Raw genomic sequence first — 15,604 nt, 5'->3', positions numbered from 1 at the left:
GAGTGTGTACATGGATACACATACACACACATACCATACACATGCAGGCACACACATGCCCTGGTGAGGACCTTTCTTTTCCATAAAATTAATCAGGATGATGATGTTGGACTTCCTTCCCCTTCTAGCCTCCCCCACCCAAACCCGGTTAAGAGGTAGGGTAGCTGATTTTTGGAATCATCCCCCCTTTTTTTTCTTTTGGAAAGAAAAAAAATCAATCCAGCACACATGATGTCAGGAACTGTGGATAAGTGCGAATGGGGTCTGAGCAATAATGGAGTTTTCGTACCCTTTAATTCAAATCCAAGGTGCTCTGACAGTTCAGAAGAGAGAAGGGCCAGGAAATGTGGGGGGAGGCAGAAGGCGGGGGAAAGAGAGAGAGAGAGAAAGAGAAAGAGACAGACATTGGTCAGGGTTCTTCAGACATACTGGGCAGCCAGCCTGTGAGGTTGAAGCAAGTTAGTAGCATCCCCTCCCGGCCCCCTTAGCTCCCTCCCCTTGATCCCCCTGCCCCCCAAGAGCCCCTGAGGGGGCTGGAGAGAGGAGAGGTTAGAGTCAGCAGGCAGGCCAGGTTCTTTATAGATGAACCATGTTGGTTAGTACCTGGTGGGGAGGCAGAGGAGGCAGAAAAGTCAGTTGGTGAATGTTGGGAGGGGTGTTTCTTGGGGATAGGATGGGACTCGGAGAGGATACCTGACTTAGGAAGGGAAGTCGGGAGGAGAGGGGAGCCATGCCTCAGCAGCAGCAGGCCCCTGGAGATGGACAGGTACATGGACTCAATTTTTCTTCCTTTACCTTCTCCCTGAGGCTGAAGCCCATGCTCCCTTATCTCCGGGGACAAGTACGTAAAGCGCGCCCGCCATCTGTCCCTGCCTCGCTCTCACGTGCATTCCCTCATACTTGTGTGTATGCTCCCCATATCTCTGCGTCCTCAAATCAATGGGCAGGTGAGACCTATCTTCTAAAGGATGAGTCCAATTTTTTAACCAGAAAAAGTCTTTTTTAAATTTGTCAAAACATATTTTAAATAAAGGAATCAGGACGTAGAAATATCTTGAACGCATCCCCATCGATAAGGCCTGGTTATCTTCCTGACGCTGTCAGATCTGACTAATCCATCCACTTACAGTCACTCTAAGGTTGACAAAAATGCTTTCCTTACAATGCCCCAATGAGGTGAACAAGGCAAGTATTGTTTTCACCTTTTTTTAGGTGATGACCAAGCTAGATCTGAGCCTCAGGAGGGAAAAAAAGCAGAATACACTGTAAGGAACTCCCTGAGGGGCCTGGAGTTCTTCACCTAGCTGTCCTGCTCTCCCCACATCCAGAATCAGTTACCAGAGGCAAAGAAAGGTGACTCAGTCCCCAGTCGGAGGGATAAGGACTGCGCCGCTGACTCCACTGGCTTGCTCTACCAACAGAGGTCAGCATTTGCCTAGAACACTGAAAGGTTAAGAAGCTTGCCTAGGGTCCCATGGCCAGGATGTGCCTGAAGCAGGTCTTCCAGGCTCTGAAACCAGCTCCTTCGTTCACAGCACCGTCCTGCCTCTCACTGATTGTGTTCAGACTTTTTGGGGGGGATTCTGTTCTCTACAAGCTCTCGCCAACTTGATGTGGCCGCAAATCGGCAGCAATAGTTAGTTTCTGACAGCCAGGGCAGTTCCCTGTCACTAGGTTTTCCTAGTCTGCAGAGGTGCCCTGTTAGGGAGGTTCTAGAGAAGATTCCTTCATGGGCCAGAATCACAGAACTTCCAAGTGGGGGAGGGGGCCCTAGGCCACCTCGTTCTCCCTGAGCCTGGACAGGAATTCCCTCTAGGAGGTATGTGACAAAGAGCTCGTCCAGATTTTGCTTGGAGACCCCCTGTGAGAGGGCCCCTGCAACACCTCCCTAGGCAGTCCATTCCCACTGGGGATTATTGTAATCATTAGGATCTTTTCTTTACCTTAAATTGTCTCTGAAGCTTAGGCCCACTGCTCCTGCTTATCCCTTTTGTGGCAAAGCAGAAGAAACCCTCCCTAGTCCTGGACCTTGTCACTTTCTGCGCAGCCTAAGGCCGCATTAGAGTTCTGGTCAGTCTCTGTTGGTTAAGCATACCAAAGTGGAAGCAGTTAGGTGGCTCAGTGACAGAACACGGAGCCGAGTCAGGAGGACCTGAATTCAAATCCAGCCCCAGACACTTACTAGCTATGTGACCTTGGGCAAGTCACTTAACCCGTTTGCCTTACTTTCCTCAAATGTAAAAATGTTGATAATAATGTCATAGAGTTGCTGTGAGGATCAAATTAGAGAACATTTGCAAAGCATTTAGCACAGTGCCCAGTACAGAGCAGGTATTATAGAAATGCTTATTCCTTTCCTCTCCCCTCCTCCTCCCCCTCCCCAAGTCATTGGTAAGGCTGGCTTATATGATTAGTAAACTCTTTTCCTGTTCTGAGAATCTGATTCTAAGTCCAGCGTGGCCTGCTGCCCTGGGCCCAGCTCCAATTCTCCCCACAGAAGCTGAGCTGCCTCCACAAAGGAGAGGAAATCTGGCATCTTCACCAACTGGTACAAAGAGAGAGCCAGTCTGCAGAGGATCAAGGCCAGTTGGCTTTTCAGTCAGGTGAGGGTTCAAATGATAGGTGCTCCACTTTGTTCTCAGGGTCTGAGCTGGCTAGGGGCAAAAATCTACTGAAGAACCCGACTGGAAGTACAAGCTGATGATGATTTCTGTGGCTGCAGCTGAGACTGAGAGAGGGAGCCCGATCCAAATGCCAAATTACCTAGATCATAAAATAAGCTGAGCTGAGCTGAGAACAGCTTCTTACTGCAATGGTGGAAGCATCTGGTCCCTGCCACCCATCCTGTCAGCTCCAGAGGAAGACGCTAGTCTCTACTGGCGATGGATCTCGGAAAATGAGATTCCTTCAGTTGCTCCCTGTACCCTTGTGAAGGGCAGGGGTAGGGTCACAGCCAAGTGTGGCTGTGGTATCCCTCTAGACTGGCCCTCTAGAATAGAATGCTAGAGTTTGGGGATTCAGAACCATGAGAAAGGGATGTGGGGAAAAGACAGCTAGCTATTCCAGATTATCTGAGTTCAGCAATTCTGTGCTTTCCTAGAAGGCTCTCGGTTCCAACCCACCCATTTCTGGATGGGTGAAGGTCATGTTTTTGTGGTCTCTTCTCTTTCCTTTCTGGATCAGCTCTGCCAATGGGAGTGCAGGGTGGGCACGATGGAAAGGAATGAGAGATGTTTCGTATCATCTTCCCTCCAAACCAAACCCTGAGTGTACCAGAGAAGGGCTAATCTGCTCCTTCACCCTGATCATCTAAAGAGGTCCTGGTCCACATATCCCCCAAGAAATTAAGCCTTCAAGGAGTCAGAGTTATTCTGGCCCCTTCTATTTCCCCCTTCGTAGGGTTTCCTGGGGGCTTTGAATCTAGATTTTTGGGGTAGAGGCAGGGGAAGCTTTAAGTATTCTCATGATCGATTGGGGGCTGACAATAAGGAATATGAATGTTGCAGACAGAAGGTTCTGAGATTGGTTGGGTGGGGTCCGTAGTGTGGATGGGTAAAGAACAATTTCCATGATTGGGTAAACTCTTGACAATGATATGAATGACAGGGCTTGGCTGTCTTGGAGGCTGAAGTTCTAGTGGGATGAGGCAGGAGGGTGAATGCCACCGGCCTACTTGAAGACTGGATTAAACCTCTAGCCCCAAATCTAGTTCCTTACCCTGTCTTTTTTGGTCCTCCTGTTTCCCCCGGCCCTGCTGCTAAGAATGGGTCATGAGGTCATAAGGAACATGGCCTGGTTGGGACCTGGGTTCCAATGAGGAGCAATCAGGAATCGTGCCCAAAGCATCACTACCCTGGGAAACTGCCTCCTACAACTGTGGGCTTACAATCTGACCAAAGATGTGTAGCAAGAGAATTAGCTCTTCTAAGACTCCTTATAGGAGTCTGGGCAAGGATCTACTACATATGAAGCGGGAAGATTGGGGTTTTTGTGCTCATGGTTCTCTGGATTCAGGACATTCCTTCTTTTGCCAGCACTGGCCTCCCATGTCCAGCGGCTCAGGGGCTTCCTCACCCCCTTTCCTTCCCCTGCCCTAAACTCCATTATCTTGAGCTTTCTGGCGCTAAGTACAGGCACAAAATCCACATACCCTCACAATTTGGGTTGCCCAGATGACTGCTGGATGGGGAGAGGCAGGGAGGACCCTCATACCCCCGGAGAGTACAGCGTAAGACACTGGAAATCCTTCCTGCCCCATTGCACAGTCTTATTCCGTGGGGAACTGGGATGTTCCAAATAGCCTCAGAGCTCTCATTCTCTTTGAATATCAAAGGGAATGAGAGAGTTTGCTTCAGAGAAAATAAGGAACTCTGAAACACTGGCAGACAATGCACGGGACTGGAGGAAGCACAGGGGGTCAGTGAACTCACAGGAGTTTAGAGCTGGGGGCATCTTAAGGACTTCTCTGATCTAATCCCTTGCTTTCAAACAGGTATGGAATTATCAATCCCCATTTTACAGATGGAGGTAACTGAGACCCAGAAGAGCTAAGTAACTTGGCCAAGGTCAATCAGCTAATAAGTGGAAGAGGAGAAATTAGAGCTTAGGTCTCCTGTCTCTTTAACCGTTATAACAGGTGACCCTGAGGGGAGGAGGCCTGAACTCTCAATACTGAGAACAGGCCCAGGGACCCAGGAGACTTGGAGCTCTGGACAAGGCTGCTGCCCACGGGAACAAGGATTGATTCATACTCATAACCCAAGCCTGAGCTATCTCTTACACTGTAATATGCCCAGATATGTCTTTAAGATCTGAAAGGGCCATGCTGGAGATCCAGGCCTTCTGAGGTCACTTCAGGGTTGAAAAAGTAGCCTAGAGCAGAGGTCTGAGCGCATGTGAGACTGTGATGTCACAGTGGACTTAGCCAACTGTCATACAGGTGACATCACATACCCAGAGCAGGCTGGTTTTACAGAGCAGCCATGTTTGCCTTTAATGTTAAAAACAATAACAAAGATCCCCCAAATTAAAAAAAAACCCCAACCCCCAAACCTTCAGACTATACACTGTAATCTAAAATGGTACCTGGGTTCACTGCTTGGCCTTTCCCTGGCTGCTAACTACCAGACAGGACCATGACTGGAAAGTTGCATGCAAATTGTTTTGAGCAGGGAATTTCCATACTGGCCAAAGCAACCCAGAATACTAGGGCACACCCGTCAAATGACACGCAAATGAGCCGATTTGCTCATACCCTCGGGGACAAAGGCATGACAGCCAGGAAGCTGGGAGAGAACTGTGTGATGGACACTGGCTGGGGAACATGTGTCTCTCTGCACAGGAAACTGATTGGGAATGGTTCCTGTTTGTTCCTCCAGAAGGAATGAAGGGTTGGAGGAGTAAGGGGGTCACTGCACCTGGGGAGCTTTGATGCATCAGTCCCTTTTTTTTCCCTTTCAGGCCTCTGGATAAGCCTTAAGAAAAGCAAAGTCAACCCCGGGAGGTAACTTTTCTTTGGGTGGGAACATGATGGGCTGCAGCTGGAGTGAAAGAAGTGAAGCTTGACTCAGTAGTCAGGAAGGAAGATCTCAGATAGGCTGGTAGATTCTTGACTTAGCCTTGTGGGAAAGGGCCGGAGCTCACATCTAGGGTCATGGGTTCTCAAATTTAGAGCTGGAAGGGATTTTGGAGGGCACAGGATCAAAATCATCTGGTCCAACCCCTCCATTCTATAGGTGAGGAAATGAAGGCTCAGAGATAATCATAAAATCATAAATTTTAGAGCTGATAGGGACCTTAGAAATCAACCACCCAACCCCTTCATTTTACAGGTAAGGAAACTGAGGCTTAGAGGGGTCAAGTGACCTGCCCAAGGTTACATAGAATTTGAACCCAGGTTTTCTTATCCACTAATACCACACTATAAAAGAAAAGATGCGGGCATTGGGCACCTTAATTAACTGCCTGCCCAAAGTAAGTAGCCAAGGAGCCATTTGCAAGGTCATGATAATTCAATAATTTAACTGATGATCAAATGAGTTACTGACAGCATTTAGAGAGGTGTAACTCAAAGCACCAAAGGCAAAATAGAATTGTCTATTACTAATTAATTCTTTACTTCCTAGAAGCAACATAGATCATAAGCTCCAGTTTCTAAGCACCCTTGTTTTCATTCTGGAAGTGAGCATTTATTGAAAGAAGGATGGGTACTGGAGCTGAAGCTTACTGAAAGAAAAGAAAAGAAAACAAAACAAAACTAAAGAAAAAGCTTGGGATCTTGCTGAAGGGCCTCACCCAGCTTCGGGTGACATCAGCTCCCCAAAAAAATGCCCTCTAGTGTTGAATGGCCCAATTGAGAGCAGTCCAGCTCTGACAGAACCTCTTTTTGGACATCCCTGTGGATGATCACTCAGCCTTTACTTAAACAGTATTAGAGAATGGGAACTCATAACCCAAACCACTTCTGGACAGCTTTGATCGCTGGGAAGGTTTTCCCAACATCAAGCCCAATTTTCTTTTCTTTCTTTATTTTTTTTCCTACCCACTCTCTAGTGGCTCCTAGTTCATGCTCTTAAGAGCCAGGTCTAATCCGTATTCATCAAATCCTCGAAAAAGCCATCACGCCCTCTCTGAGTCTTTTCTTGGTTAAGCATTCTCCTCTCCTTACCAGAGCTTCAAATAGCATGGTCTTGAAGGCTTTTACCAAACTGACTGCTCTCCTCCGAAAGCTCCAGCTTGTCAGTGTGCCTCCCAAACTGTGCTACCCAGAGCTGAACACAAGACCCTGCACATGATCAAACAAGGACCACCATCTTGGCTCAAGAGCCATGCTTCTGGACGAGATATCTCTCGAAGGGCAGCCAAATGTTACGTTATCTTTATTGGTTGCCATGTTCTACTGCAGACTCAGCCTGAATTACCCTCAGCCCCTAATACCCTAAGATCATTTTCATATAGCATGGCCAGTCTGCCATTGTCTTCCCTGCTTTGTACTGAAGTTTTAAAAAAATCAGCTTTCAAGTGGAGGACTTTATGAAATTATACTCTTTGTCTCTATTAAATTTAATATTATATATGTCATATATTTAATAATGCCATTGTTTATTAAATTAATTCATTTTATTTATTATATTTCATTATTATCAGAGTTGCTCCATCATCGAGCAAGCCTACTGGGATATTTTTGGATGCTGACTGTCCTCTATCCCTCCCAGATTGATAAATGTGCAAATGTGATAAGTCATTTGGGGCTTTATTCCTATCACTGATAGAAATGTTAAATAACACTAAACTGAGGACAAATCCCCAAGGAATTCCACCAGAGACTTCCTTGAAGCTCACATCCCACTGTTAAGAGCGACCCTTTGGGTTAGTCCACATGTGGACTCTCTCCAGAGAATGGCTCAGCACCCACTCATCAGTTCTACTCTTTGCCTTCAGCCCTACAGCCTTAGAGGGGCTGGGAAGACAAACCTCTGCAGAGATCCCTCAGGGTAACGGCCAGGGCTGGTCTAATGCCCCGGTGCCAAGGTCACCTTGTACCTCAGTCTCTCCCACAGTGCCCTACAGTGTCTGAAGTTCCATCATTATCCTCTCTGGACTGATGCAGACAGTCCTTGGAGAGCTAACACATTAGGTTCACTTATCCCTTTGGATGAATGAATTCATTGGAAGCTTTCCTTCCATGATAGCATAGGCCAAAGCACACTGGGCCTGGGGTGAGGGATGGAGGGTGAAGGAAAGAAAATATGTGGGAAGGGGCATGATGAGAGGAGGAGAAGGTACTGAAAATGAGCCTCCCTGATTTTACAACAAGGCAAGTCCCCTTCCCTCGTGTTTCTTAAGGAGTCTTTTAAGTTTTTCTACTTTTAGTCCATCTCCACCTGGTGGTAGAAGAGAGAACTGACCCACAGTACCAAATCAAATACTACAAACCATGGAAAGAACAAATTTCTTCATTTGAGAGAAAGGAGACAGAAGAAAGTCCTGATGGAGTTTTTCCCCAGAGCCACTGCTAGAGATTCATCATCTAGACCAGGGCTTCTCAACTTTGTGTAGTGTGTGTGTGTGTGTGTGCGTGCACGCGTGTGTGTGATGGGCCCCTCTGGCAATCTGGGGAGGCCTATGGACCCCTTCCCAGAATAATGTTTTTAAATAATTGAACAAAATGCTACATTTCAGTTGGAGGTAAGCAAAAATAAAATCCCCAGGTTCTCAGAAACCCATTTCCCAGACTCAGAATCCCTGATCTAGCCCATAAGATGTCTCAACTTTCAGCTTGACCCCCTGAGCCCCCACTAAGGGTCCTTCTGTGAAAATGTCTGCAGATTATTAGAAAACCCTGTTCTAGGTCCTGGTCATAATCTTCAGGCCCTCCCTTCTCAGAAACTTTCTCCAGGCCAGAGTGGGGGCTTCCAAACAGTCTTTACACACTCAGCCCTCCCTGCCCTCTGGCCTCGTACCCTCTGAGTTGCTCCTCCCTAGGATCTAGAGAAAGTTGCTCGAGGCTTGCCTGTCTCTTATTTAGGCAGAGCCACCTGATTTCAGTGAACTGTTGAGATCAGAAGTGGGTGGGTGAGGGGTGATCTCTGTGGGGACCATGAAGAGAATGAGGTTATCCCCTATTTGAGACAGGAGGTACTGTTCGGAGGAAGAAATGTCAATAAGAGTGGTGGTGAGGGGCACATTTTGGTCTCTTTTTAAAAGAATTCTTGTTGGTTCTGAGCATTTACAGGAGCCCAAGACACTTGCCTGCTCCCTTCCCTCTCCCCATAATAGTATGCCTCTGACTTCCTAAATAAGGTCCCCTCCCTCCCACAAGGGTGACAGTCACCAGGGAAGAAAAGAAATAGAAGAAAGAGACATACTGGAGAAGTTGACCATTGCGAACTGCTGACACCTGTCCCCGGTGTATCCCACAGGACACCTAACAAAAGAAAGAAAACCAGAAAGAGAGAACCAGGATAGCAAGACATGGGCATCTCAGCAGCCCTGCATGGCTCCTGCCCATGCCAGCTCCAATCCTTGCCAACGTTACCACTTGTCCTGGCCTTGCCACTCTATCCCCTTACCTGCAACCCTGACCTTTCAACCCAAGAATTAGGCCAAAAATGAAAAACAAAAACAAAACAAAACAAAAAAAAAAACAAGGCAAAAAACAGAAACAGAAACAAACAAAAAAAACCAACAAAAAAAATCAAACAGCCAAAGATCATAACAACCAACACCCTTGGTCCTAGTACCCTACATGGAGGTGGGGGGAGGGGTGGAGCTGCACCCAGGAGCTTTCTAAGGGAGGGGGAACTTTTGTTTGTGTCTTCAAACATACTTTGCTTAGGATCTGGCATGTACAATCGCAAAGGCAGTTTCTCCAAACATCTCTGTCCGAAGAATCCATTTGGACATCTGGAGGAGGAAAAGGGGACAAATCACAGAACAAACCGGAATCATCCACGAGGCTAAGGTTAGAAATCAAAGTGCATAGTGATGAATGAGAAAAATCAAGTTAGGCACTCGGTGTCACACCTGCAGCAAAGGGGGCCAGGGGAGGGGGAGGGAGGGAATTGGGGGGGGAGGTCTGGTGGGTGTTTGAAATTTCATTTTCCATCCTGCTAACAGAGGCCTCTGTGTTTTCCTAGAGAGATAACTGAATAGATTGCTACTCTGGGGTTTCCTGAAACTTTCCTGGGGGACCTAGGGGTTGGGGATGGGTAGGGAGACTGGCTAGGTGACGTTTGTGAACCGGTGGGTGTATCAGGGGCAGGAGCCTCAGGAAATGCCAGAAGGGTGGGGACAGCATCCCTTTGCCTCCTGTTTCACTACCTTCCTTACAAAACTGCTCTGAGACTGGGGATCTCTTTACCCAGAATGGCTTCTAGAAATTTCCAGAGCCAGTGGCTATAGGAAAAGTGGAGTTTGGAAGAAGAGAAGTGGGGGAGCTGATGAAAAACTACCCTCAATTGGCCAGCCCAAATACAGACCTTGTGCTCCCTTGGGGTGTTCTCTTTGTATCTGTCACTAACCCTGGAGAGATGGTTGGCCAATGGGGAAGGGGAATGAGTCCTGCAATGATAGAGGGTCACTAGAAGGGTTGGGCAAATGCCTTACCCACTGGCCTCCTTGCACATTCTGCCTCTGCTTTCCTCACTTACCTAGAGCCTTGCCTCCCTCTATCCTAGCTCACTTTTCTCTTTGCTGGTGCCTCAGTGGCTCCCCTCTGATTCCTCCATGACCACACAGTCTCTAATATGCTTTTCTGTTCTCTGGCTGCTGCTTCCTACCCCTCTGGCAGGGGACGCCATCCTTACAGGTTTAAAAGGGATGGTCACATTCCTCTGATTCCTATCCTTTGGCCCTCAGAAAGTCTGGGAGTGTGCTGGGAGTCCTAGCGGTACTTTCCCCCTGACTCAGGTCGGTTTTTTACCCTTTCGCCTTGGATCAGCCACCCGACTTTGCCCTGGGACCTCAGCCCCATAGGATCACAGTCTTCATGTTTTAGTTTGTGTTTACGTTAATAGTAACAGGCTGTCAGTCCAACATTAGCCAGAGGGCCTGGAAAATGCCTCGTTTCAAACAAGAAAGCTTTCGAGGGGTGTGCGTGCCTTTGATTTTGTGGCAGACAGACTAAGTTTCCCCAAGGATGCTGTAGTGTTTCGGTTTATTCTACCCGTTATCTCATTGTCTAGCTCTTTAGGCTATGCCACAGATCCAATGGAAAGCCTTGAATCCAGCCCAGCTGAAAAGATGGGGTCTCCTCCCGGGCCCTGAAGAAGAGTCAACAGGGAGGCAATGAGGCTGAAATAAGACTGAAAAGGGGATCTCTTGGGTTCCTTCAGGATGGCAACTGCACAGGCATGCCAACACTTGCTGTCAGCCCTATCCTTACGGCAGGGGCAACAGGTGAGTGAGTACAGCCAGGATATATGGGGTCAGTTACGACTCTTTGCATTTGCATCTCCAATCCTACCAAACCCAAGGCCTCAGAACACTTTGGAATCGGCCTCAGTTCCACAGTCCTCTCCTCCTCTGCCCCAGGAATTGGCTGACGGGGATAGTCCCCTCACTACCTACGAGTGAGAATCCAGGATTTCTCATGGTCATGGGAATGACACAGGAATTTCAAGGCAGGAAGATTTGGCCTGGTATCTATGGCCATATCACAGAATGTGAGAAGTGCAAAGAGGCTTTGGAGGTTTTCTTGCACAACTTCTACCTGAAACATGACTCCTTCTGTGACCTATCTGAAGAGTGCGCGTTAATCAGGCCTCTGATGGAACCCCCTCCTCAGGTTGTCCTGGCATTCCACATACTGAACTCAAATCTACCTTTTTATAAGAAAAGGTTGCCCATTGATCTTACCTAGTTCTGCCCTCTGGAGCCCTTTTAACGCCCTTTTAAATATCTGAAGATAGCTATCGTGCCTCAACTAAGTCTTCCTCCTTCTTCTTCTCGATGCTAAATATCCCCAGTGACTTCAGATGATCCTAACGTGAAAACAGGGAAGAGTGTTCCCTTCGAGGACACTGGCTCTGATCTGACTTCAGACATGGGGCATCATCATCCGCTGTTTTCCTCGGCCAATCTATACCAGCAACAGCACTTAAACATTCACCAGACCCCAAATGAAGAACTGGAGTATTTTATGAGGATCCTGGGGGGATGGTAATATGTCTGTGGCCTAACCTTTACCTAGACCAAGACCAGGGCATGCCAGTCCCATAATAATAGGAATAAGAAGAAGAAATAAGCCCTAGGCTGGGGAGGCAATTCTTATGCAACTCCTATTCAGACATGGATTTCTACTTCCAAGTTTGGGGGCCATTAAGTATCACAGAGTACAGAAGCAGATCACAGCCCCCACCTCCTTCCTCCCAAGGGCATCAGCTCTAAGGATATAAAAATCATGTCACTGAAGTGGGGTGTCAGCTGGTCAGATAGATGCCTACCTGAGTTGGGGAATGGGGTGTGTGTGTGTGTGTGTGTGTGTGTGTGCATGATGGGGATTAGTTAGGGAGGTCCCAGGTGCTGCAAATCTGTAGTGACAGAGAGGTTGCTATTTTATTTCCTGGGGTTTAGTGGAGCAAGGAAATGGAGGATCTGAGTTTTGACCCCACCATGGGCTGGCTCCAAACCCTTCCTTCTCCCCCCCCACCTCCCCATGCCTCAGTTTCTCCTTTTGGTAGCCTGGGGATAATGCCACATGTGCCGCTCTCCCCTTGGGGAGAGGGGGATAGGGTGGGAGGATGGATTAATGAGGGTCCACACTACAGGCATGATGAATGGGGGGCCAGGAATGAGGGGATGGGTGAATAGAAGGGAGTGTTTTCGGGGGAGGTGATCCATGGCAGCTGAGCAGGCAGATAAGGAGAACACAGTGGGGGAGTACTAGGGTTGGGAGGTAGGGTAGGAAGAACAGACACAAACTATGGGACAAGGTAGGAATGAGCCAATGATGGTGGTGGGGACATGCCGCTAGTATGTGCACAGGGCTGAGAAAAGAGCCTTGTTCTGTCATCATCCCCTGAACCAGTCCCCGAGATGCATGCACCAACTGTGCTCTACAAAAAAACACGGAGAGAAGAGGAGAAAGCAGCAAGAGCAAGTGCGGAGGCCCTCGTCTAATGTAGAAGGGACACAAGGAACTCGTCTGAACCCACGTTTGCAAATTTCCCTAACTGGATTTTTAAAGCAAAATTCAATACCGATGACAAGGTTTGTTTCCATCAGACTTTTTTTGGGGGGCGGGGGCAGCTTCTAAATTCTATAAAAGCTGGTGGGGTGGAGCATGTGTGCACTCCAGAGTTCCCCATCGTGCTCAGAACCAATATAAAACTCAGGTAAGAGAACCAGGATGGAACCCTGACTGCCGTATGAACACAAATAAAATGACCTGTCTAGGTTCGTTATCCAAGCTGAGCAAAATGCAAAAAACAAAAGAAACAAACAGCACGAATGGCGAGACGTGAGTTCCATTTCCTGAATCCTTCAAGTCTAAGTCACATCCAGGTGCCATCGGTCACCCCAGAGGCTGCTCATCCTTCCCTCCCAGACAGCCCTCCTCCCGCTTCCACCCCCAGAATGGTCTCTGGGCTCTGCCCTGTGACCGCCTCCACCCAAACCCCCCAGTAGAGCAGCGTGGCCTCCTCGTTCCTCCGCCCAGACGACTAACTCTATGAACAGCATAGTCATAAGGAGGGATTCTGATGTTCGAGGATTCCTTCCATCCGTGTGAGTAGCCCATGCTCCCCACCCCCAGCTAGGGTAGGCCAGGGCTAGGGTAGGGAGGGAGCCAGCCTGGTTGTACACGGTGAATGGCCCACTAGATTGGATTAGGCTGGGAGGTGTTTGAGAAATCTGCTTATTCCAAATCGTGCAGCCTGGTGGGGTTGAGTGTAAGGTGAGGAGGACATGAGCTAGCCTTTATCTATAAGGTGGCATGGGATGGAGGGAGCTGAGCTGAGGTCTTGAGATTCAATAGGGTGAAGCTTAATTCCCCCAAGTCTGGTATCTGAAACACTGCCCATGCCCTGGCGGGGAAGGGAGGGAGGGGAATGCTGACCCTGGGGAAGGAGAGGATGCCGGCTCTCCAACCCATTCTGTCTTAGCCTGAATACTTCAGGGAATGTGACCTCGGTGTTAGAATCCCTATTGACTCCACACCCTTCACTCCTGGGTCCCACTCATCCGCAGCTTGGCCATTCCAACCTATAAACAAAATCAAAGGGGCTCATCTTGCCCCCAGGTCTCCCTAGACTTTAGTACTGGGGATCTGGGGGAAGTGAGAATGAGACCTGAGACCTGACATCTGCCCCAGGTGACTTCACTTGTTTAAAGGGCAAGGGTTTGGTTCCTGTGACTGTTCTAGATCCCTTCCAGCTTCTGAGTTTAAATGTCACAAGGACAAGGCATTAGAGATGTGGGACTGCTTTCTACCCACTCTCTTTGTGCAATGTGCTATCCTTTTGATAGAGCCCTATTGCTAAGTTTCTTGGCTCTCTAGAGCATAGGCTAAGCATCCTGGTGGGTGTCTCTATCACATTCACTCCAAAGAGCTCAGAGTATGGTACAAACTTCAATGTTTTTAGCCAGGAAGACTTCCTGTTCCTCCTATCACTACCGTCACTTCTGGCTTGGAGGGAGGAAAAGAGGTGGAGCCTGGGTTCAGGGCCTGGAAGTGCTCTCTCTGTCAGAAGGGAACAGATTTGTTGCTCACTGATATTTCAAGGCAAGTCTCAGTCAGCCTGTTGGGTCATGATCTTCAGGGGGTAGCAAGTGCTCCTGAGAGCCTCCCAGATCTGGTTTGACCCCAGACTATCCTTCCAGAGTTTAACTTCTCCGTCCAACCCCTCGCCTACTCCTGCTTTATGCCACCGTCTGAGATCAGAGCTGGTTCCATTGTTCTCCCCCTTCAGCTGGGTTTCTCCCTTCCATGATGTCCTGATAATCTTGGGACAAGGGGTTTTAGTCCCTCCCCTTAAGCAGTTTTTCTGTTCCTGATGCAAAAGAATATTCCAGAAAATATTGTAAGCAGGGAATTCTCTGTTCTAGAATCAGGGAGGCTGGGACCCTGGTTCCTAAAGCTCAGCCCAGTATGTTTTCTTCTGACTATAAGCTGGTTAAGTGAAATGGGAAAGGGAGGAGGTAGCAGAATGGGCCTTACATTCAAACCCTTGGGAGATCAGGGTCAAAACTGACTCCAGAGAACAAATGGAGGGAACTGGTCCCAAGTAGGTCTGATAGACTGCTCCACAGTGCAGATCTCCAACAGGCCAAGGACCTCCCTGAGTAGGTGCTTGTCAAACCACTCCAGTTAATAATGATAATAAGATAGATGACAGCTAGCATTCATATAGCACCTACTATGTGCTAGGCACTGTGTTAAGATATTTCACTCGATCCTCACAACAACCCTAGGAGGTCGGTGCACTATTATCATCCCCAGTTTGCAGCAGAGGAAACTGAGGCTAACAGAGAGTAAGTGACTTCCCCAGGGTCATAGAGATAGTAAGTATCTGAGGCTGGATCGGAACTCAGGTCTTCCTGACTCCAGGCTCAGCGATCTATCCACTGTGCCACCTAGCGGCCTCCCTAGCAGGATGCATGGGTGTGGTGTAAGGATGGGACACATGGAGGGAGACAGAAGGGCTCCCTCAAAAACCTGCCTTCTTATGGATTTGCCCTACCAGGCTCTGCCCCCGGAAAAATATCTTTTCTCTTAAATGGTGGTTGTTTGTTCTTGGGGAGTATAGATTTAGATCTAAGTCTGGGAGCTAAGGTTAGGGCGGGGGAAGCAAAGACGCAAGCTTAACCTTCCCGTGAGAGGCCTCGGTGGCATGAATTTAAATCATGCCCTGTATTTCTCTTTTTTCTCACCACACTCTTGATGCCCTGTCCGGGTGTTTCAGATGTGGTCAGACCTCCCCAGTGACAAATCTGGACCCCTCTCTAGGTGCCTAAGGCTAGGACTAAATGTGGGCTCCGTTGCTCCAAAACTCAGGTCTCTCTCACTCTCTGAGCTCTCCAACCATGAGCCTTGACTAAGACATCAGCAGGAAGAACTACTAAATAAAGCATTGGAGGACTAGCTTCTCAGCCAAGAGCTTCC

At 48.3% G+C, this 15,604-nt stretch overlaps 1 protein-coding gene across 1 annotated transcript in view; it reads right to left on the bottom strand.

The window, feature by feature from the left end:
* Positions 1–15,604, bottom strand: part of NRG2 (neuregulin 2) — a 244,143-nt gene that overhangs the window by 10,823 nt on the left and 217,716 nt on the right. Inside the window, 2 exon segments of the mRNA XM_036752225.1 lie at positions 290–313; positions 8,868–8,926. Of these exon segments, the coding sequence (XP_036608120.1) occupies positions 290–313; positions 8,868–8,926 (83 nt within the window).

The sequence above is a fragment of the Trichosurus vulpecula genome, chromosome 3 (assembly GCF_011100635.1).
Source record: "Trichosurus vulpecula isolate mTriVul1 chromosome 3, mTriVul1.pri, whole genome shotgun sequence".
Lineage (NCBI taxonomy): Eukaryota > Metazoa > Chordata > Mammalia > Diprotodontia > Phalangeridae > Trichosurus > Trichosurus vulpecula.
The sequence above is the reverse complement of the archived record's forward strand: the minus strand, read 5'-3'. Positions and strand labels throughout refer to the sequence as shown.